Consider the following 22,441-nt stretch of genomic DNA (forward strand, 5'->3'; position numbering starts at 1 on the left):
TCGGAGGCAAAATGAGCAAGAACGCTCATTTGTACATCATTCTAGAGAGAAATAAATGGCCTTTTTAGAAAGTGAACCATCGATAAGGAAATGTTAGCAGTTTTCTCAAAAAATGCTTAAATTCAAGAAGTTTTAGATTTGCGTGGTTTTTTTTTTGAGTTGCAAAATCCACTTGAACATGACGCTGCTATTTTCAAAGTTTCTCAAGAACCATTCGAGTCACAGAATTCGTTTTGGCATCGTTGGATAGAGAATTGAAAAGTCGATTCAGTCGTAACAACGTGAGTAAGGAAATTTGAGTAGTTTTAACCCAGAAAGCGAAATATGAATATCAAACACTTAGGTTCAAGATTATACCAAAATTTCATGTTTTTCGTCCCGTTTTTCATTACACCGTATTAAAGTTGGTGATTGCACAGCATTATCTGGCTGAAAACGAACCAACTAAATTGATTTATAATTACAAGTCCTCATTTCCTAATTATCATAAATGTGAGCACGATTAAGTATTATATAAAACCTGCAATTTGTTTTTTGCTGGCCAATTAAGGTGGATTTAATTGGCTGCTTACCTTAAATTTGAAAAAATCCTGGGGACCGATGGAGGCATTGTCATCAGTTTGCAGGACCAAAAAAGTTATCAAGTAGACGGTCATACTGCAGCAAACTGAGGCAGTGTATCTGAGAAATAAACGGCATTTAAAAGAATTAATAAAACTTAGAACAAGCTAATCCGGCACCTGATGGCAGTTAGATCTGAGCTGTGACTGTGATTCCTGGATATTTCCGGGATTAAAGATAAATGGGCTATTTGCACAACAGCCCAACCAACTTGAAATAGCGTGATGCTCAAAATATAGTAAACTAATGCTGTCGTTGTTAGTTCAACCGGTTTCATTGAAAAAATCAACGAAAATCCCACAGCTACAGCCAAACTACCTGAAACAGAAACATTGGAATGTTCCAAATGGGTTCTTTGAAGCGTTCTGGCACCTCCAAAATGCCAAGACCTTCGCTCTCCCGTACGATCGATGGCCCAACCAACCAAAGGGGTTGCTACAGAGTCAACAACCTGTCCTAGAAAAAATTGTGCAGAATAAATGTAACATATTAAGTGCAGTATAGAAATGCAGATTTATGCTCTTACCGATCATCAGCAAGGTTCCAGCAGTGGTACTTTCTATATTTAGCACAACGTGAAGGTAAAATAATGTATAAGAAAACCACATGGCGGCGCAAAGGTCGTTAAACACATGACCCAAACCGAAGCTGAGTTTTTGAACGAAAGAACACGTCGGGATGAATGGCTCCTCAATGTCCATTTTATCAAGAATTTACCTGAAAATTGCATTTAAATTGGCTATTTTTGCGTAGGATTTAGAGAGCTAGAGAAGGGTTTTTAGAGGAATGAGTGTAAATGGAAAATACACTACTGTGAGCAATGTGAACACATCCAAAGTTGTCTCTGTGTGGAATTTGGCGATTTGGAATCTGTTTGAAGCGTTATCGAGCCTCGTTTTTTTCTATTAGACAATGTTTTGATAAAAATTAAGTATCTTAAAGACATTTTCTCAGGGTTGGCAAATGAGAAAATGCAAAAGTTTGGAATGTTTCGCATGCTGCGAGTTGGACAAAAAAAGATTTTTTGAACCTCAACACCAGAAACTTAAAGGTAAACCAAATAACTCGAAATAGTTTTTGAATTTTACTGGGTGGTCTCATAAAATATGCTTTTGGGTCTTGGAGCGCTAACTTTTCCCCTCAGTTGAAGCTGAAACTTCATAGACAACTTAAGTCAAAAAATCGACTGTACAAAAATTACCCCAATTACAATTCCCCCAAAATCTGTGATTCTGGAAGATTTTCAACTAAGTGAAGTTTTCGTCTGCGGCTGCAATGTTTTAGCTTCAACATGAGCCATAGATTTCCCTTATCGGTTCACAAGATAAAAAATGATCACTGCAATACCAAAAAGTTGAGTTTCCTCAACAATTTTTTCAAAAACATGCACTAACCGAAGAAAAGTTTCAATAAATAACGCTTCAAACAGAAATAGAATCTCTAGCAGCAGTCGCAATTTATCCAGTTTCAAAGTGGGCCAAAATTTGTCAGTTTAGGTTTTTAAAGTAAAAAATCTAGTTGAATATTTTGTTTTTGTTTTAATATGTTCCAGCTTAAAGCAGGGTAAAACTGGGAAAACCCTTAGAACATTAAAAATCATACTTATTTAGCCAAGTGTAGATAATTTTTGGGAATTTTTTAGTAACATGAGGAAATAGATTGCAAAAAGTTAGAAAAAATAATGAATTAAAATTTTTCAGTTCCACTTTTCATTTGCATCAGAATGTTGCAATTTTCCTTCATGAATTGAATTTCATTATTATTCAGGGGCTTAAATAATTTTTGAGAAATTGAGTAGTACAAAAACTGAGTTTTTGAACTAGAGAACAAGTTGGGTTAAACCTCAATGTTCATTTTTCACATAAATTTAGCTGAAGCTGAAGCTGATTCAGAAAGGTTGAAAAATATTTTTGAGAAATAAGTGAAAGTGGGTTTTTATAAAGAAGAAAACTACTTGATTCTCCAATATTTTTTCAATATGTTCCTGTTTAAAGCAGAGTAAATCTAAGAAATACACATGAAAAATCAAACTTATTTAGCCAAGTGAAGCTTATTGTTTTGAAATTGTGAAAAATAAAAAAATAAACTGAAAAAGTCAGGAAACTTAATGAACCAAAATAGTTTCCAGTCCACTTTTAATTTGCATCAGAATTTTGCAATATTTTTAAGTAATTGCGAAGCACGGAAGATTTACTTGAGTTCCTGAGTTTAAAACTGTTTAATTTTTCTTTTTATGCAGCAGGTTTGCATTTTTTGAGCACAAATCTAACACGCTTTATATAATCTAAACTTTCAGCGAAAAATAGCATCTGCACCATTTTCTCTTTTCAAATAAAGAATGGAAGAAAAAATCGCCAAACGCAAACAGAAACAAAAGTTTCAAAAATAAATCAACGGTAATTTAAAAAAATCAACCTAAGACGAAAATCCAGACAACTTACCAAAAACTCCGATTGAAAACCTTTCTAAAAACCATCGCTTTTTATCAAAATTAAATTGTATGTCCAGAACAAAGTGAATGAAATGAACATTTGCACAGTCACTAGCAACCATTGCCCATAGTAAATTGAATAGTTTCATAAGGTTTCCCCCTAGCTTGGCCTAATATCATATTTCCACTGCATTTTTGCAGCTCGAACTTCCACCTATACTGGGTGAAACACATAAGTTTGGCCAACACATTTTTCTATTGTTTCTAATCGGTTGAATTATTCTGAGCTAACACAAGGTACGTAAATACTAACAAATTATCAGAATATTTAAAAATTTATTTAAAAAGCTATTGATCAAAAAAATTAAATGTTTAATCGACTTTAGCAAACGCTCTGTACAATGTCTTTTCCTGTCGTCTCTTAGGTAGGCTAGATCAGATTGGTAGCTTTGTGAAAAGAGAAAGGAGCAATAACTTCAGTTGAGAAATTCTGCCTACCAGTTTGTATTAAGCACAGTCCGGACACTTATTTTGCCTATCTCCGCTTTAAAGTTATAAAAAAATAAACAATTGCAAGGAATAAAACTTTGTTAAAAAGGAAAATAAAACAGCTGCCGATAGATAATTATATTGCATCATCCAGAAAGTTCATTAGCTTTTCTTTTTTCATCATTAACAGGCCAATTAAGCGAACGATTTTTAAATATCTGCTTCGTTAATGTGTTTACATGCTTATAAATAAATATAAATGAAGCAGCCGCAAATTGTATGTGAAGCAAACCTTAGCTGCTGAAATGTAATTGGATCACTTTTTTTCTACATGATTGACGTTATTATTTTTTATTAATAAAATATTGCAGGGAAAATAAATCAGAACCTTTCTTCCATGTGAATATTAGTAAATCTTGAAAACCTGCTTAATATACAGGGTGAGCCGTCGATGTTGTTAGTGAATGCAATTTATTTTCTTAAAGTCCGCAGGATTCATTTAGTAGTTAGATACGAAATCAATTAATATATTTTTAATAAAGCAGCAAATCCACGTGCTGGCAGCACTGTTCCAGCTTATCGATTGCCTGATATTCCACAAAACAACGTCGCAATCCTGAAACAGGAATCGTCCTCCGTCTTTGAATACGAAGAGCAGGATTGGATTGCAAACTCGTTTTTCCTGCAGCGATTCGCGTTTTATTCGCATTTGAATCCGATGGTCTTTCAAACTTGATATGGCAAGTTTAGTTGTTCGCTGCTGAAGAGAAGAGAACGGTTGTCTTCGATTTGCTCGCGAAATATTGCAGGCTGGTGACCGGGTTTCGGACACACTTTAGCTGGAATGCTGATCTAAGCTTGAGGTTAGTTTAATTGGAATTTATTTGCCTTTTCAAAATCTGTTTTAATAGATATTTTCAAAGTTTTTGTTTCAAGGTATAAAACTGGTAAAGCTAAAGCTTTTTTCAAATTTTGATATCAACTGTTTTTTCGACTGCATAGCAAAAGTCTGATAGCAAAAGTCTTTTCGACTGTATATGGCAAGAAACAAAGCAATTTATTTTTTTAAATGTATAACAAACTAAAAATCACGCAGCATCTCCCAGATGAAATAGTTGCATTCCTAACCGAACAAAATGCATAATACAGACGTGACTAAGATTTTGTGATAAAACACGTACTGCTTTATTATAGGAGGTATGATTCAAATTTGTGAATATGACAAATTATATACAATACAAAATATATAAAGTTATTGTGTATGAGAAAATTCAATCTATCGAAACGAAATCAGCTACTTTAGAGGCAATCAATTAAAAATAGCAAGTTATGTCCGTTTGCGGCTTTGAGGGGAAGAAATAAGCCTTCTTTACTTCACAGTTGGTTTAACTGTTAAGGACAATTTCTACAAAATATCAAAATTCAAATAATTCAATTGACCCAAATAATTTTTTTGCGAAAACCAGAACTTTTTACTTGAATTAGTTACATTTGAAACGTTTTTTTTGCGACAAATTCTATTTAATAAAATACGGAAATGAAGCTCATTTCTTCCTCTAAAAGTGGAAAGAGGACGCGATCTCTTACAGTTTTTGAGAAATCCACTTTTAAATTAATAGAGTGTTTGAAAGCTTTCGCCATTTCTTTGGGCGATAATATGAATACAAAATTCAACTTATTGAAAGTATAAATATTTTCAATTATTTCTTAAATATATCTAATAAATAAATAAATTAAATTAATTTAAAAATACATTCTAAAATTCATAATTTGGTTGAAGATACGATACTGGAATTGCAGCTTGAAAAGTGTGGTTTCTAATAAATTTAATGAAAAAATCTATAGTAAAAGCGGACTTGAAGCATGTTTTCTGACGGAAATTATCTTTAAATGTTTATTTTAAAATTACATTGTTACTTATTTATAAAAAAATTATAAAATCCTTCCAATCATAATCTTATCTGCAAAATGAAAATCAAATTATTTAAATCTCATAATTGTAAACGTGTATGTTTATGAAACAAGTAGTGGCTAGAACAATTGACAAAATTGTCAGAGTAAATGTAAAATCAATCTTTTACGGTGATTTACGTATAAAATATGAGGCTAACACTCTTTAATATACGCAAAATAACACACTAGTTGTATCAGTCTTGCTTAACTTATAAATTCATTTTTTATTCCCATTCCATTACTGTTTTAACCCTCAATTAATATTTGATCTACGCTCTTTTAAAACTTATCTTCAAAAATTACATCAATGTTGAATCACCCTGTATAGTAACTAATCGCGATGGCCGATTATGATTTAAGCTAATGAGGAAACTACAATTAATTGAAAAACTGTAAAGCTGAAGTTCAAAAAATTAAACACAGAACTAAATAAATAAAGCAACATTTTCACGAGAATCGAATAATCAAATAACCAGAATTTATGTTGAACTTTATCAAGATTTTCTGCCATTTTTAACTTTCGTCGTTCGATTATACAAATTTCTACTAATTTCACATTTTGTCAAAACGCGAAAATTTTATCGATGGTTTCGAAACACTAATCTATAGTTAAGTAGAAATTAACGATTTTCCTCGCAACATACTTGTTCACCTAATGGTCTTCTGCTAAATTTCAATCTAGCAATCAAATACTGGATTAAATAGGTTACGTGTACAATTTAATTGCTGTTAAAACTCAAATTAAATGTCCATTTAAGACTTATTGTCCTCAGAGTAGCATGTTTGGGTGCACGTACGTTAACTGAGATTTAATGAGCAATATGTTTGACGATTAGTTGAGGATTGTACAATCTGGGATTATCAGGAACTTTACCCTCGGCTGAAAATTTTCTAAGTGTTTTTTTCTACTAAACAACTAATAGGATCATTTCGACATTAAACCGTCAAATTTGTCACATTTTAACCACATATAACAAACAGAAATAATGTATGTTGCTTATTTACTGGACAAACATGCAATGTTTCTTCCATTGCACGCGAACACGAATGTGGCTTTTAATAACATGGAATTTGAAGTTTTCTCACAGTTTTTCTTGGTGCAATATGGCCTGGTCACGCCATTTTCTCATTTCCGGCGATTTGTATCGAAATCTACCCAAATCATTATAATGGATGTCGAAAATAACGATTTTCAATTTATACATGAAATTGCTTAACAATGGACACTAACTTTAGTTAAAATGAGGAAAAATGGTTTATTAATTGGTAAATAATTTATTGAAACTGATGAGTTTTTGTGGTGAACAATAAGTTCCTTCAGACGTTTCGCAATCATGAGATCTTCAGAGGTAATTCGTGTATAGCATTATTTCCGTGAGTTTTCCTGCTTTTTCTATATTGTTTACCCGATCAACATTTTTGGCTCATTGTTTGGCGCTGAATTTCCAGATGATTATTACTATACATTAATGAGCTCAACACATAAATTTCCAAAATTGAAGCAAGACAAAAAAACACCCAAGTTTTTCTCATATATTTCGTGCCTTTGCTTGCTCTCTATAACATGGATGCATGCAACTTCCTTGTTTCACTCATCGCTTCCCTTACAAAAAAACGTCTTTTTTTAAACAATTGCAGTTGGGAAACCGCTGTTTTGAGTCCGAAGTTAGAAAAAAATAATTTCAACCAGTGAAACAAGACGAAGACTATTCTTGGGCGTTAGTGAAGACAGAGTGTTTTCCTGCTCTTCCTACAACGTGCATTCGGGCAACTTCCTTGTCTCACTTATCGCATTGCCTACAAAATAAAAGAACTGGTTTAAAAATGTTGAACAAATGAATCAAAACATAATTACAAAATTGCGAATTTCGCTAAAAAATCGAAAAATTCACGAAATGTTTCGTTCCAAGCATTGTCAAAAACTATCCAATTAGCTAAATTAATTAATGCTGTCAACTGCAACCGATAAATTATATTTTTTGAGCAATTTAACTAGTGGCTTGTATTGTTTAGTTGAAAGCGAGTAATCGATCCCGGTCCAATTAAAATAATCAAATCAATTACCGCATTGGTTAGGCAAATTGGCAATTTTTGGTAATTTCAAAAAATCGCATAACGAAGATCATTAGGCCGACAAAATTTGATACTAATTTTCTTGTTATGAAACGTAAATAAATGGAATCCTCTTCAGTTAACTTGCCGTGCTTTGAGCTTAATTGATTATCAAAAGTTTCTTTAATTATCGGTTTTAATTAAACCTCTTTACGGGATTCTTAAAATCCCAATTGGAATTAAGGTTTTCTAGCTTTTCCATGCAGCAAGAAATGTAAAAAGTTTTAAAATCCTGCTTTGTACATGGAGTTTGATGAAAAGTTCTTATCGATTAGGATGAGAGCTGTATAATTATCAGTTTCCTCAAGATTAGAAACTGGAATTTTAAAATGGATTCAGAAACATTGAACCTGTTATGGCGTCTATTCAATAAAAAGTTAATTAATTATTGTTATGGAATTTACACTCAACCATCGCTTTATTATTTATATCGCACGTATGACGTCAAGATGTCGTTGTTGCTTTGTTGATTTTATTGGACAAATTTACATTTGTTCTGCATTTTTTTTTCATTGATTAATTAAATAAAGTGACAGACCCAAGACGATAAAAAATACTTTCATGTTTGACTTATTTAACAAATTGCCATGTTACATTGCAAATTTCCAATAATATTTCTCAGAATTTATAAAAAATGTCATTAGAGTTACAAATTAATTTATCTGAAGTTCAATTTTGTATTTTTTCGTTTCATTCATTATTCAGCCGTGTAGTTTTTTCAACTTTTTCTGTCTCTTATCGCTGATCAATTTTAAAGCAACAGTGAGAGTCTTAAAGCAACAATGCAACTTGCTCCATTATTTTTCATTCAAGTTTAATTTTGTAATTTTTGGATACATTCATTAATGAGTTTTAAAGTTTTTCCAGCTTTCTCTGCCTCTTATTGGTCCTCAATTTTATAGCAACTTTGTCAGCTATATAATATAGAGAATATTTCTTAGAATAAATGAAAAAAATGGCATTAGAATGGTGCAAATCAATTTTTTAAGCTTTCTTAATACATATTTCTCAGAATTTATCAAAAATGCCATTAGAATGTTACAAATTTGATTTTTTGAAGTTAAATTTTGTATTTTTTGGACTTTTTCTGTCTTACTGCTCATCACTTTAAAAGCAACTTTGAGAGTCGAAAATGGTTATAGAACAAACGTCCTCCCATAATGTTCCTTAGAATTTATCAAAAATGCAATTAAAATGTCGCAAATTAATTTTTTTGAAGCGAAATTTCATAATTTATGGGTACATTTATTAATCAGTTTTAAAGTTTTTTCAGCTTTCGCTGTTTTTTCTCAATTTTATAGCTACTTTGTGAGCCAGATATTGAGAATATTTCTTAGAATTTATAAAAAATTGCATTTGAATAGTTAAAATCAATCTTTTCAAGCTTTTTCTGTCTCTAATTGCTCATTTTTAGATCATCTTTGTGTGTAGAAAATCCACTATACAGCCCTATTTCCGCTCGAAAAAAAATTATTCTAGACTTAATTTAACATTCTTTTTGTTCATGTATTTCCTTGACGTATGGTTTTGCAATTCTCTAATTCCAATTTGTTGTGGTCATTTCAACGCTTTGCAGACGATACTACACTCATGGCAGATGAAAAGTAGAAAATGGCCTTTGAATGTCAAAATTCTCCTACTAATTTATGCCCATCTTCTGATCTTTAAGCATCACCTTGCAGCATGCCAAACTTGACCTACTCAAAGCTGGTTGCGATTTTTAGGACAAAATCCCAATAATTAGTTACCATTTCGAATGTGAAACCCACACACCGTAAATAGGCACTTTAGGCAATTTTAGCTTTGGTATTGCAGTTAAATGCATATGCACTTGCGTTTACACTAGCTGCATTCTCGACTTAATCGAAGCTTTCACTAACACACATAAATCGGCGATTTGCAATAGATTTTTATTACAATTATTTAGGATTTCTCAATTAACAAAGCGAATATTGTGATGAAACGTACCAATGAGTTGAAAAAGGCGTTTACAAGATATTTGAAAATTTGGGAAATTTTTACTGGTTGAAAAGTGAAAGGTTTTAGCAAATTCATATTTTTTAAATCAGTTGGGAACAAAAAATCTGGCTGCAAATATCCCGAAAACATGCTACTTCAATGTTTTTTTCATTCCGCCGAAAAAATTAACTGTTTTCCACTTCAGCTGGCTGTTTTGAGGCGCAAAAATGCCCACCAGCACAATTAATTTACCAATTGGAAAACCAGTTGATTAGATATTTGCTAAATATATGCGAACGATCGTAATAAACCTTTCTTCCTAATACAACGAATTTAAATGTAATTTCTTGTCTGTCTGGACCTGGAGTGGTTTAAACCCACAACTTCTTCATTTTTATCTCAACCACATTAACCTTTTATTTTTTATGATTTTTTTATACTCGTCCTATTGGCTCCTTCCAAAACGCGAAACATTTTGCCTAAGTATTAAAATTTATTTACCCACTTGTTTTCTAGACAACAAACACTTAAGTATGGCAATTAGCACACCTGAGATGCGCACTTGTACTTGTTAAATATTTCAATCTTTCGGTGGGCAAAATCGACAAACAAATATCGAATGGCCTCCTCGGACTTTCAACTTGCCAGCTTTTATATAAAGCAACACAGATGAAAAATTCTTGTCAAACAGTAGTGAATTAGCTGCGGTTGGAAGAGTTGCTGGCTTGTTGGTAACGTCGCGTCCATCAGCTTCGACCTACCTGGTGGATTACCTTGATTGAAATCGAGCGCGGAAAACTTTGTGTATGATTTTGAATGGAGTAATTCGGTGAAGAAAGTACGAAAGTGTTGAAATAGTACGAGCCGATGGTGGTTTTGTAACGTTTCTTCAAAAGAATGGTGATCTTATAGAAAACTTATTTCATATGTAAGTAGACAGTTCCAGCTATTTTCTTCAGATGCGAAGTCTGGTGTTGACTCAATTGCGGATTTTTTTTGCAAATGAAGTCATTCATCTTCGCCACTAGACGTTTCAGATGAATTGAGCTCCTCTGTATTGCTAGCGCCTTTTGAGCAAATGTTCTCCATAAATATTTATTCTAATTGCAAGGATTACTATTTTATCATTGGGGTTCCCGATGGAATTTCTCAACAAATTATTATTTTTAGCTTGTACTCCCAGGTGGAAGCAGTTGGGAACTAAAATATACAGTTTGTTAACATTCTTATGCTTATATTTTTTCTGTTGTTTGGGGTCGAAGCGAATTGGAGATTTACACTTTAACAGAATAATTTTGAAACAATTAATTAAAACATGATTAATTCCTAAGCGCAGAAATTGAAAATTGGAGTTTTCATAAAAACTTGCAAACAATAAAAAAAGGAAATTGGCAAGTCAACCCTCGACAAAGAGCTACAAAATACGCATTACATTTTTATTGAAAAAATTGAAGAAAACTTGGTACTTTTGCGCGACGGTTTTTGCGACTCCAAACGTATCTTTGTATGACTTTTCGGCTTAATTTTTGCAAGTTACATATAAAACACCTTCTAGAGTAAAAAAGGGACATATATATCTTATTTACAAAAATCGTTTTTTCTTCGAAATATATAAGAAAAATCAGTTTTTGCTTTAACTTCAATTTTGATTTTGATTTGAAATCTTCCAAAAATGCCAAGTACGAAATTCGATAAGTAGAATTTCTTCTTCATTTTCCTGGCAAAAAAATTCCAATTTTATCCTTACGTCCAATTTTCTGCGACTACTTCACTATTAAGCTTTAGAAGCAAAAAATTGTTATGATGAAACACATTGTTCAACGTGAAGAAATGATTCTTTGACTGAATTCGGTAAATTTTTTTAATAGTTTCAACTAAAAATGAAGTTCGATCCTTGCCATTTTCTACATCAGGTTTCTCTGAAAATCCTATTTCAAATTACTTGATCCAAGTCAAAGATTTTTGCAGATAAACTAACGCAAATGCGAAACTTGAAACAATCCCAGGTGCGCTTGCAATTTGCAATGCTCTTAGTAAAAGTGGTCCGTTATGAAATTAGCCGCATTAACTAAATTGATCAAATCTGTTGTATTTCGGTAAGAACGAAAGAGTATTGCGAAAGGCAAAAAAATGCCACACGCTCAAAAAGAAACCTTGAAACCATGCTTCAGTGGCTTGAAGATTGCTTGGCCCACATCAATATGTCGAGATATGGAAATATTTATAATTAATTTGAATCTTGATTGAGTGAAAACGTAGCACTTTTTTACCTTTTGGGGTTCATAGTGTTTTGAAACGATTAATCAAAGAAGCACAAGGTTTTTTTCAATGTTGCTCCCAAAATTTGTCTTGAAAGATCACTGAGTGTTGGTTTGAGAGAACTTTTTCGTGTTTGAGCAACATTTCTTTGCTTATGTATGAATTGAGTTATTTCGAAAGCTCAATATTCGACTTTGTACAGCAAACTTCCATCAACTTGTCTAAAAAGTTAGTCTTCCCTCTTCTCGTCTAAAGAGTTATTTTACTTTCAAATTCAAGTTAAACGTAAAAATGCCCTCATTCTTACGTTTTTTCTCTGATTATATTAATATCAATTTGGTAAATTTCCGAATATAATTTGTAATTATATGAAAGATGATGCGCTAATTCCTAATACAAAGGTTGAAGAGGAAACAACATTTCATTAGTAGAGAACAATCAATCAAGTAAATTTGAAAATAATTGCAATTTAGTAGTAGAAGCTCGAAAATAGCTTGATACAAAGGTTACTTCCCATTCAGTCGTTACAATTAAATATACACACAGACAGATGTTTGTACGTATCAGTTGGTGACTATAAATATATCCCTAATTTGCGACAATTAAATTTTAAAAAATCGCAATTCTGTACGGAAAATTCCCAAACGTTTTAAGCTTCCGTACGTGTTTGAGTTGCACTTTTTGTGCAAACTTAACTTAACAGTAAATTCTGCATGTAGCAAATATAACTTATCAAAGTAATCCTACATCTAAGCGAGACATTTTCTCCAATTAAAGGCTAAGAAATATTGTTTGAAGCAACAGCCATTTGCAGACATCCACTCTCTCTTTCGGATTATTAAGATGAAAGTTACGTGAATGGATGATTTAGTTACAAAAAAGTCGGCAATTTTTAGAAACTTTTTATCCTTTGAGCAGTTTTGCTTTGAATTTTTCCACAAAACTCACTCTCTAAGTATTAAATAAATCAACACTAATTGATAGTTTTTGTTGCAGACTACAGTTACTGATTCTCCGCCGATCAAAACCATCTTCAAGCAGAAATCGAGTCCAATGTTGAATTCATAAGAAGTACCGTATCATCAAAGATTTCGGCTATTTCTCACCATTCCTCTCAAGCCGGTTAGCAGTCGGTCAACCAACAAAATCAACTCCAAAATGACATACGTGGAAGAGAAACCATTCAAACCCCCATCGCCCGAACCGCCTTTCACTCAAAACTCTACTGTGTACAGGAGAAAAGAACCCAAATTGCTGAAATCAACCGCCGATATTATAGTGTTTATTTTGGTGTCTATTTTCTATATTTTGAAAGCGATTTACAAGTTTATTCTCCCGAGGCGTTATCGGCAACTCAAAGACTTAAAGGGAGAGATCGCTTTGGTGACGGGGGGAGGATCTGGAATTGGGAGGCTGTTGGCTTTACGTTTGGGGAAACTGGGAGTAAAAGTGGTGCTTTGGGATGTCAATGTAGAAGGTAAGTGAATGAATTTTTATCAACTCTGGCAGAGAAAGAAACAGTGAATCTAAATTGGCGTCTGCATATTTTTCAACCAATTAATTTCGATCATTATTCCTATGAAAAGGTTAATAGTTGTTTAAAAAGTTGCTGTTCACAATCCGGTCTATCAAGTCGGTTAATTTGCTAGTAATGCTAATTTTGGCTTTGCTGCGGGTTTTGCAAATTTGCATTATTTTCAAAGTTTCAAATATTCAGTCCGACTTTGTTTTAAATAATTTGACAAAATCTACTAAATTTGCAGCAAACCGCTCTGTTCTACAAAGAACTTTATACCTTTCATCACAGTTTCTTATATGTATGGGTCCAAATGAACGAAATTCGACCTTACTTCATGAACTAATTATTTCGGGTTTGTTTACCAAAATTCAAGGTTTTGCTCCGATTTTTTTAATGATTATTTGAACGTTTCCACGCAAACTCGACTAATTATTTAAGGCAATTAAGGGAACGATCTGCAAATGACATTGAGAGCGATGTTTATGCGTTTTCGCTCGATTTTACAATCATTTATGACGGCCATAAAAACTACTTAAGTAAATAATTGGCACAAATATACTTAGGAAAAATGCTACCGATAATGTATTTTTTTAGTAGGTAATATAAATGTTCGAGGAAATGATCCTCATATCCTTGCTGGCATGAACTTTGCAAGCGAATTGATTCTATTTGAATTGCTTTTTTTCGCAAAATCTACGAGAATCTAAAGGCAGTAAACTTGCAAGAATGTGAGCATAAATAGGAATTTGTATTATATTCACTCCTTTTAAACCGGTGATAATCGACGCTGTTGAGAAGCACACTTTGTAGGCAACACTCAGCTAAAATTTAGCTAAAATTCAAAATTGAGGGATTTTTGGTTTTACCATGACAAATTTTCCAAAAATCGGTGTTGTCCAATGACCAGTCGCTTCGATTTAGTATCCCAAAAAAACTCGCAAACATTTTCTATTAAAGTGTGCTTTTCCACACTTAAAGCAAACAAGCAAGTAGGTGTTTTTGCCAACGGCCAATCGCATCGCCTTAGTAACTGCAAAAATCCTGAAAACTCCCACAACTTTCCTATTAAAAGGAGTTTTTCTTCACTTAAAGCAGCGGATTTTCGCTTTCGAGTGATGTTATGGGCCGCAGACAGGAGTTCTGGATTTTCCTTGACGAATTTTTGAAAAATCCGTGTTATCCAACGACCAATCGCTTCGATTTAGTATCTAAAAACATCCTGAAAACTCCCAGGAATTTCCTATTATAGTGAGGGTTTCCTCATTTGAAACCGCAGATTTTCTTTTTCGAGTGATATTCTGGGCAGGCTTGAGAGATTTTTGGTTTTCGCTTAAAAATTGTTTATTAATCCGTCTATCTATACCAAGAGCCAATCGCCTCCCTTTAGCAACTGAAAACATAATGAAAACTCCCAGAAATTTCCTAATCAAGTGAGTTTTTCCTCACTTCAAGCAACCGATTTTCTCTTTCGAGTGATGTTAAAGGCCGCATGCAGCAGTTTTTGGTTTTTTCTTGGCAAATTTTTGAAAATACCGTGTTGTCAAACGATTAAGTAAGTAAGTAAAAAATGATGAAAACTCTCAGAAATTTCGGATTAAAAACTTTCCTCATTTAAAGCCGGAGATTTTCTCTATAGCGTGATTATTGAAATCGCAACAAATATAATTTGAAATAATACACTTTTTCTTTCTACCTTGCGCTTCTTCGGCACGTTTAATCTGAATTATTAATCAAGCGATTTTATGGCCAAAATTGCTAATTCTACTTCAAAATATGTTCGCCTTTAGATCAGTTTTATAATAAAAAGCGGCCTATAAATATACAGGGTGCGGAAAAATTTATCACTAGTCCAAAAGTGCCTGATTTATTTCAATATTTTTTGCGACGTATTATTTTTCATTCATACAACAATGCTCTCACTTTGATCATTTAATAACATAATTTATTACAATATTTAAGCACCTTTTTGCCTGCGATTATAACACCAAACATTATCTACAGTTAACAGACTGTGTCTCAGAAATCACCAGTTTTCCTCTTAAGGTCGGTTAGATTCTCATGTTTCATCCAGAATAATGTTGGCACAATTTTTTGGCACTCCCTATATAAGATAAAAATTTAAGCCGCCCTCATCGAACATAATTATTAACATACAGAACAGGAAATTTAATTATTTAAATAAACAGATAAAAAGTGACAAAACGTTCTTCCATGCTGCTACACTTTTATTTCTTTGGCTTTTTCATGTAGCGCGCATATCTTTCAATATTTCTGTTCACAAATCAGTGAAAACCACAAATTAAACAGACATAAGGCAATGTACAGCATTACCTCACAACGTTGTTAACACTGATCAATTAGCGCTTTCTTCTGATAGCAAACAATCGCTAGTTTGAGCGCTGATATGAATAACCTGCGATTTGTATTCATTACACAAAGCAAAGGAAACTATTGTTGAATGTTAATATTGTTGTTTTAGTGCGGAAATTAATTTGGCTACGTAATCTTGTCCATTGTTATTTTAGTCAGGTTTCTTTTTCATTCAGTATGGAAAGAGCAATTTTGCATTTATGAGTCCTGATCATGAACGCTTTCAAGTTGCGAACTGTTCGTGTAAATTAAATCTGGCGATCGAATCAAGGAACTAAAATCAGCAGCAATGAGTTATATAAAACGTAATGACCGCGTAAGTTTAAGTTCAAGATACAAGTTCAGAGAAAGTGGAGTAAAGAATGGCTCTTTTATGCGATGATTATATCAGAGTCCGTCTAGGATTCGGAGTGGACTTATCGTTGGCATCAATTATGAACTTTCTCAAATTTGCGCAAGTTCAGATTCAGATTTTATAGATGAGAGTGTGCACACTAACCAGCTTGAAGAAAGTTTGGTTTTCACAATTTTTCGTCGCAGGCAAATTTGAAGTTTTTCGCTCAAAAATTCATTCAAACTGAAAATGAACTGAAATGAGCCCTTGACTCGAAAATTGTTAAAGAATTTGGCCTTTAATTTGTATAGAAAAACCAGCAAACTACCTAAGGTCTATTTTTCGTGGTAGTCAAAGTATTTCCTCAATTGAGAAACAATCGTATTGAGTTGAATACAGAGAGTCTATCGGTTGACCTGCATGTTTTTCGGTGCTATTTCCTTTTTGAACAATAAACTTGAGCTTTAAATACATGGAAATTTTGCCATTTTCAGCTATAGATTCACCGACGTGCATGAATAGAACTGCATTATTCCTTATAAATCAGCTTAAAAACCTATAAGGTATTGCTAATGAAACCTGAGGTTCGGCATTGGTCCTTCAATAGATCCATTCATGGCGCAAAAACCTTTAATAACTGTTGACCATCTCCAGCCAATTATTAATTTGTATTTATTCGACTACGATAGTCATTAATATGCGCACGTGGTGCAAAATTGAAGATTCGTAAAGCATTTTTTTCTTTTTCTGTCTTGAGTTCGACGTATAAAATTGGCTGATTTTAACCATTATTTCAATATTGATTCGTTGATGTGAAACAAGAATTTCTAGATTTTATTATGTTTGATCGACGCAATCGAAAAATTTTTCAAACAGAGCGGAACTAGGTCGATGATCACAGTTTTACCGAAATTTTCGTGCTTTGTCCATTGACTATTACAATCGGCACAATGAAGTGAAAAGGGAATTTCGAGATTTCACTTAAGGCGGTCTAGTAAATAGCAATGTCGCAATTATTTCGTCCATTTATACGGCTTTTCATGAACATCTGCAGTTGAAAAACCTGGCTTTTTCTTCGTGTTTCAGCAATCTTTACATTTATTAAGCAACTCTGCTTGTAGGACTAGTCTTGAGAAAATTAGTCTTCTCATCTCATGACGGTTAAACCGGCTTGCGGATTTTGCTCTACTGGCTAGTGAGGGAAACTTGTTTCTCAGGTTTATACACTGCACAATAAAAAAACCTTGCTTTAATCAGAAATGTGTAAAGTTGGATGAATTGGATGCAAGCAGCTTAGTACATTGGAAAAGAACAAAAACTGGTTTACTTAGTTGATAATTCCATAATGGGAAAGCAAGCGAGAATTTTTCTATTAGTTGAAATTATTCAACTTTTAGTCATCAACAAGTTTTAGCAAACTGCCAACGGCACCACAACTGTTTATTCTAATCGAATGGCAAAATTTTTTCAAGGCAACTTTTTGGAAAGCTAAGGTTGGGGCTTAAGCCGATATCCAGTACCAATGTCCATCAAAAGCATTCCGATCAAAAACATCCAAATCAGTAGTGAGTTAAACAGACTCAAATTTGTGTAATTAACAGAAAAACTCGTTTTCGACAAGAACACATCTTATGGTAATCAACATCGAGAGCTCTATGTCAACATAGCTACTATGTGAAAACATTGGCTAAACATTGCTTAATGGTACATTGGCTGGCAGCAGACATAAAATAAAATACCTGCGAATTATAATAAATAATATTTAATTAACAGGCGCATTTTCAAAGGTTTCTTTGTTAATATGCAATATATGTGTTGTGGCAATAATTAATAAATTACTACCTAGTAGTTTACTTGCTTGTCCACCAACAATATAATTAAATAAGAAACAAACAAACAGCCTCAGTGTTTAATTTAAAAGAATATTAACTAGTGCCCACTTATGTATGTTACTAATTTTGACTCTGATGTAATCACCTATTTTATGAGCATCCAAACTGGAATGGATTATGGAAATGAGCCGAATTTCGGCAGTCACCTTGGATCATAATTTTTCTATAAAATATTAATTGCAAAAGTATTTTTTTATCAAGCCGTTGTTGTAGTGATGTCATTCCTAAAGACATCCATCGGATACATTCAGCATATTTAACAATTAACACCGAACGTATATGATACCTAACAGTATATCGCGCTGGTAATTGAAAAATAACGAAGAACGAAGGAACAAACATGTGCGCTAACTATGAATAATAATAAATAATTCCACAGAATAACGACATTCGGCCCAAATTCTGAAACACTTAAAACACCAAAAGCACGGGCAAACAAATACTTATGTAACTAATTAGACCGAAGAAACTTCAACTAATGTGTGCAATGGTGCAAGCCCATATTTATAGCCGAAAGTAGGTATTCGGAACGGTCCAGTTGTGACAACTTGTTTGCAATGTTTGTTTAACACGATTTAATACTCTTTTCCTATTCTTTGTTATGCATGCAAGGAGTTACAGCACTTGAAACCTCCTGCACTTGAAATTCCTGATTTCTGTTTCTTATTGCAGGAATTGAAGAAACTATCAGTTTAGTGGAAGGAATTGGAGGAACCGCATATGGTTATAAATGCGATCTGTCCAACAGAGACGATGTATACAGAGTAGCCAGGCAAACTAAGCTGGACATTGGAGAAGTATGAAACAAATTTAATTCAGAAAATATTTTATTAAAAAAATATATAACAACACAGAAACGTTTTCTTTGGTTTCTTTGATGTTTTTCGACCCTGGTTCTTACTGGTCCACTTCGGTTTTCTGGTATGTATATTCCTGCTCCAGATGAGAGGTCGTCTGTCCTTAGCTGCCCTTAAGCGCCTTAATTTTTTCCTTCGTGTTATTCAAAAATACTTCCGATTGTACGCGTCACTCTTGGAATAAACAGTAGAAATGATCTGCGCTGTTCCACTTCCTGAGGATTTTCTTGTTCCGAAAAGGTTTGCTTTAGCTGTTTTCTTGACCTCCATAGGGGAATATTCGCTCTAAAGAAACGCTTCCTCCAGATGGTTTAACTCGTTTTCCAGATATGGTGGATCACAGAACCATCTGGATCTGTTTGTGTAGGTCTTGATGATTTCTTGCTTTCGTCTTGAACGGTAGATGGAGAGTTGGTGGAAGCATCTGTTAGCTTGAGCGGCTTTATGTTATACCTTAAGATCCACACGATTTTATCTTCTGTATACGAAATATCCAAGAAAGCCAGTTTCTCCTTCTTCTGCATCACTGGTAAACTCTTTTACTGGATTTAGCCTGCTCAGATGGTCTAGAAACTTGTTTGTCGCGTTCATGTTTCCATATCAAAATAGTGTCATCCGCATACCGAAGCTCTGGGGTTTTCCATGACATTCGTCAGAGTTCTCCATCCCACATGGAAGATATTGAAAAAAGTTCATTATCGCACAAAAACGTGCAAAATGGGTAAAAACTTTCAAGTTTAATGGGAATGTTGCACTCTTGGCTTACTTTCAGCGAAAATGGTTCAGCATTTGAAGCATTTTAAGAAATATTTTTGAATCACACACAAAATACACACAGTTTTGACTGAAAAACGTAGAAAAAAAAATTAATATTACTGGTCATCTCCGCCACTATCTGAACCTACAAGAGTTGCATATGCAAAAAATTCATAAAAGAAATTTGGAGCAGAAATAAAATCCTCCTGCGGATTATAACAAGTGATTCAATGTTGTTTCAGGTCAGTCTTTTGATTAATAATGCCGGTGTGGCATCTGGATCTTTACTGTTGGACACACCCGATCATCTCATCAAAAGAACGTTCGATGTTAACATTATATCACACTTTTGGGTAAGTTTACAAACTCAATTTTAAGCCAGTCAAAATTACATACAAAACTAAATGTTGCGCCAAATTGTTTTTTTTTAATACTAAATCGTTTAGTGCCTACATAAAGTACCTAATAGTTAATGAGTTGTAATCGATATCTGCCAGTTATATAAATTAATGTTCATTAGACGAAGTCCACCGATTAAAAGTCCACACTATGAATTTTTATGATGTAGTTTTGCGTAAAAAAAACCATTTCTATTTCCGTACCAAATAACATAAGTACGCAATTCTATCACAGTTGATTTGCTAGAATATTTTTGCTAATAGGTGTAGTTGTGCGTCTAACGTTTCGTCTGCAACTGCGCCAGTTAACATCAAATCAATCTCAATTCCTGAGTAGAAACCAAAAGCCATTAAACGCAGTTGGAGTGTCCTCGATTTCAACTATTGGAAACTTAATTAATTTCCGTCCTTTTGATGATCAGTGATGAAGCAAACTAACTTAATTAACCAACGAGTCAATTGGTTAGTCTTTGACTGGCGGAAATCGACTAGATTCAGACCTTGTGGTATGAACAACAATTTTTTTTTGTTGTAGACAGTGAAAGCTTTTCTACCGGCAATGATCAAGAACGAACACGGTCATATTGTGACGGTGGCATCGATGGCTGGTCATGTGGGAATCAACAAATTGGTCGATTATTGCTCATCGAAATTCGCTGCAGTCGGTTTTGATGAAGCTTTAAGGGTGGAGTTGGAGGCCCAAGGTAAAATCATCACCTCTACACCTTTCTCACCATAAAACACTAGCAGGAAAAGGCCTCTAAATGAGCTTCATATTGCCGTCTTCTATTCCATATAAGGTTTTTTCCAGGTGTAAAAGGAGTGATGACAACAGCAATATGCCCATACTTCATATCCGCTACGGGAATGTTCGATTCAGTAGATTCCAGATTTATGCCCAGGTTGAATTCAAACGATGTAGCTGATCGCATTATTGAGGGCATCCGCGGAAATGAAACAATGGTGATTATACCAGGCGTGATGAGAATTGGTCTGATGCTTAAACCGTAAGAACTCCATAGAATGATGCGATTTAGTGCCTGTTTCTATTTCTACGCCATTTCTAGACTGTTTCCCTGGACAGTTCTTTCGCTATTTCTTCGAGGATTGGTGCCAGATGCCGCTCCATATCCAGCATCAGTAACCAAGATAACCGGGAAAGAAGAAGATGCAGACTCAGAGGAGGAGTTGAAGAACCTGAGCAGGAATAAACTAAATAGTGTTTCGGATACTGTGTCACAACTAACCCGGCGTTATTCACCAACAACAAAAAATTTGTGATCGCGCTTGTACAGTGTAATATTTTATAATATATTCTATACGATTATTGTAGCGTAGATTGATATTAATTCGATAAAGGTTACTGAATTGTTATGGTGGTGTTGATGGCTGGAAAGCGAGATCAAAGTTATCTCACAGTTAAATTTGCTCAAATGGCAATTTGACTTCAAATTAAGCAAAAATGTTAATTTTCAATTACCCCCGGTTAGGTCCGTTCCCCAGTCGTGCACAGGGGTTCAGAAATTAAAAAAAATGCAACCATTTTTTGCTCAAATTTTGCCTAATTAATCCTTTTTYGCTTTATTTTTTTTGCTCAAAGTTGCTTGAATACTTTATTGWCCTATTTTCATTTTYGAARYCGATTGTGTTATTTCTAGTAWTAATTCTAAACCAATAATCGCCCTTTTGGAGACCTTTGGGTCCAAAGCGTYGGGGTTAATAACAAGGAAGAAATCGTCGGTTAAAGGTCGTGAACGCTCAAAAAACACTTAAAATGTGCCGAAAATGTCTATTATTTCATAATTAGTTAAATGCATCCCTCAGATAAAAATGATGAACAATTTACGACATTTTAAAAAAAATTCATTTTTTCAAAAAATCGACCCCCACCCTTAGAAAAATTTCGACGAAAAATCGAAATTTTACATGCGTGTTTTTTGAGCTCAATCGATTCCTTTCGACGTAAGAACGTCACAAACATGCATTTATAAAGCGTTTGGGTCAATAATAAGGAAGAAATCGTCGGTTAAAGATCGTGAACGCTCAAAAAACGCTTAAAATGTGCSGAAAATGTCTATTATTTCGGATCTGAGACTTCTAGCATGTTTTTCAATGAGTTAAATGCAWCCCCCAGATARAAATGATGTAYAATTTAAGACATTTTRAAAAAATWWTMATTTTTYCAAAAAATCGACCCCCACCCTTWGAAAAATTTCGGCCAAAAATCGAAATTTTACATGCGTGTTTTTTKAGCTCAATCGATTCCTTTCGACGTAAGAACGTCACAAATATGCATTTATAAAGCGTTTGGRTCMATAATMAGGAAGAAATCGTCGGTTAAARATCGTGAACGCTCAAAAAAYGCTTAAAATGTGCCGAAAATGTCTATTATTTCGGATCTGAAACTTCTGATGCATTCCTCGCGTCCGTAACATGAAAGTGATGTAAAATTTAGGGCATTTTGAGACAATTTTAATTGTTTCAAAAAATC

General features: G+C 33.7%; 2 protein-coding genes across 3 annotated transcripts in view; one reads left to right on the forward strand and one right to left on the reverse strand.

Annotated features, from left to right (window-relative positions):
* The window catches only part of LOC109544555 (major facilitator superfamily domain-containing protein 12), a 6,885-nt gene extending 3,624 nt beyond the window's left edge, over window positions 1–3,261 (reverse strand). The window contains exons 1-5 of the mRNA XM_019914826.2: window positions 3,063–3,261; window positions 1,148–1,338; window positions 994–1,077; window positions 741–939; window positions 573–681 (exon numbers count right to left, since the gene is read on the reverse strand). Coding sequence (XP_019770385.1) covers window positions 573–681; window positions 741–939; window positions 994–1,077; window positions 1,148–1,322 — 567 coding nt within the window. The 5' untranslated portion in view covers window positions 1,323–1,338; window positions 3,063–3,261. The remainder of the gene's footprint in view (window positions 1–572; window positions 682–740; window positions 940–993; window positions 1,078–1,147; window positions 1,339–3,062) is intronic.
* Window positions 3,262–4,163: 902 nt separating this feature from the next.
* LOC109544611 (estradiol 17-beta-dehydrogenase 11) lies at window positions 4,164–21,505 on the forward strand. 2 transcript variants are annotated; one of them, XM_019914909.2, is made up of 7 exons: window positions 4,164–4,404; window positions 12,821–13,301; window positions 18,612–18,736; window positions 19,795–19,905; window positions 20,486–20,654; window positions 20,762–20,957; window positions 21,018–21,505. In XM_019914909.2, exons 2-7 carry the CDS (start codon window positions 12,983–12,985, stop codon window positions 21,229–21,231), a joined length of 1,134 nt encoding a protein of 377 aa, XP_019770468.1. In that variant the 5' UTR covers window positions 4,164–4,404; window positions 12,821–12,982; the 3' UTR covers window positions 21,232–21,505. The 2 variants fall into 2 exon arrangements, with proteins under 2 accessions (XP_019770468.1, XP_019770467.1); XM_019914908.2 differs by lacking the exon at window positions 4,164–4,404 and adding an exon at window positions 10,186–10,493.
* Window positions 21,506–22,441: the final 936 nt, after the last annotated feature.

The sequence above is a fragment of the Dendroctonus ponderosae genome, unplaced genomic scaffold (genome assembly GCF_020466585.1).
Source record: "Dendroctonus ponderosae isolate FM_Combo_2020 unplaced genomic scaffold, Dpon_F_20191213v2 Dpon_F_20191213_2, whole genome shotgun sequence".
In the NCBI taxonomy this organism is placed as follows: domain Eukaryota; kingdom Metazoa; phylum Arthropoda; class Insecta; order Coleoptera; family Curculionidae; genus Dendroctonus; species Dendroctonus ponderosae.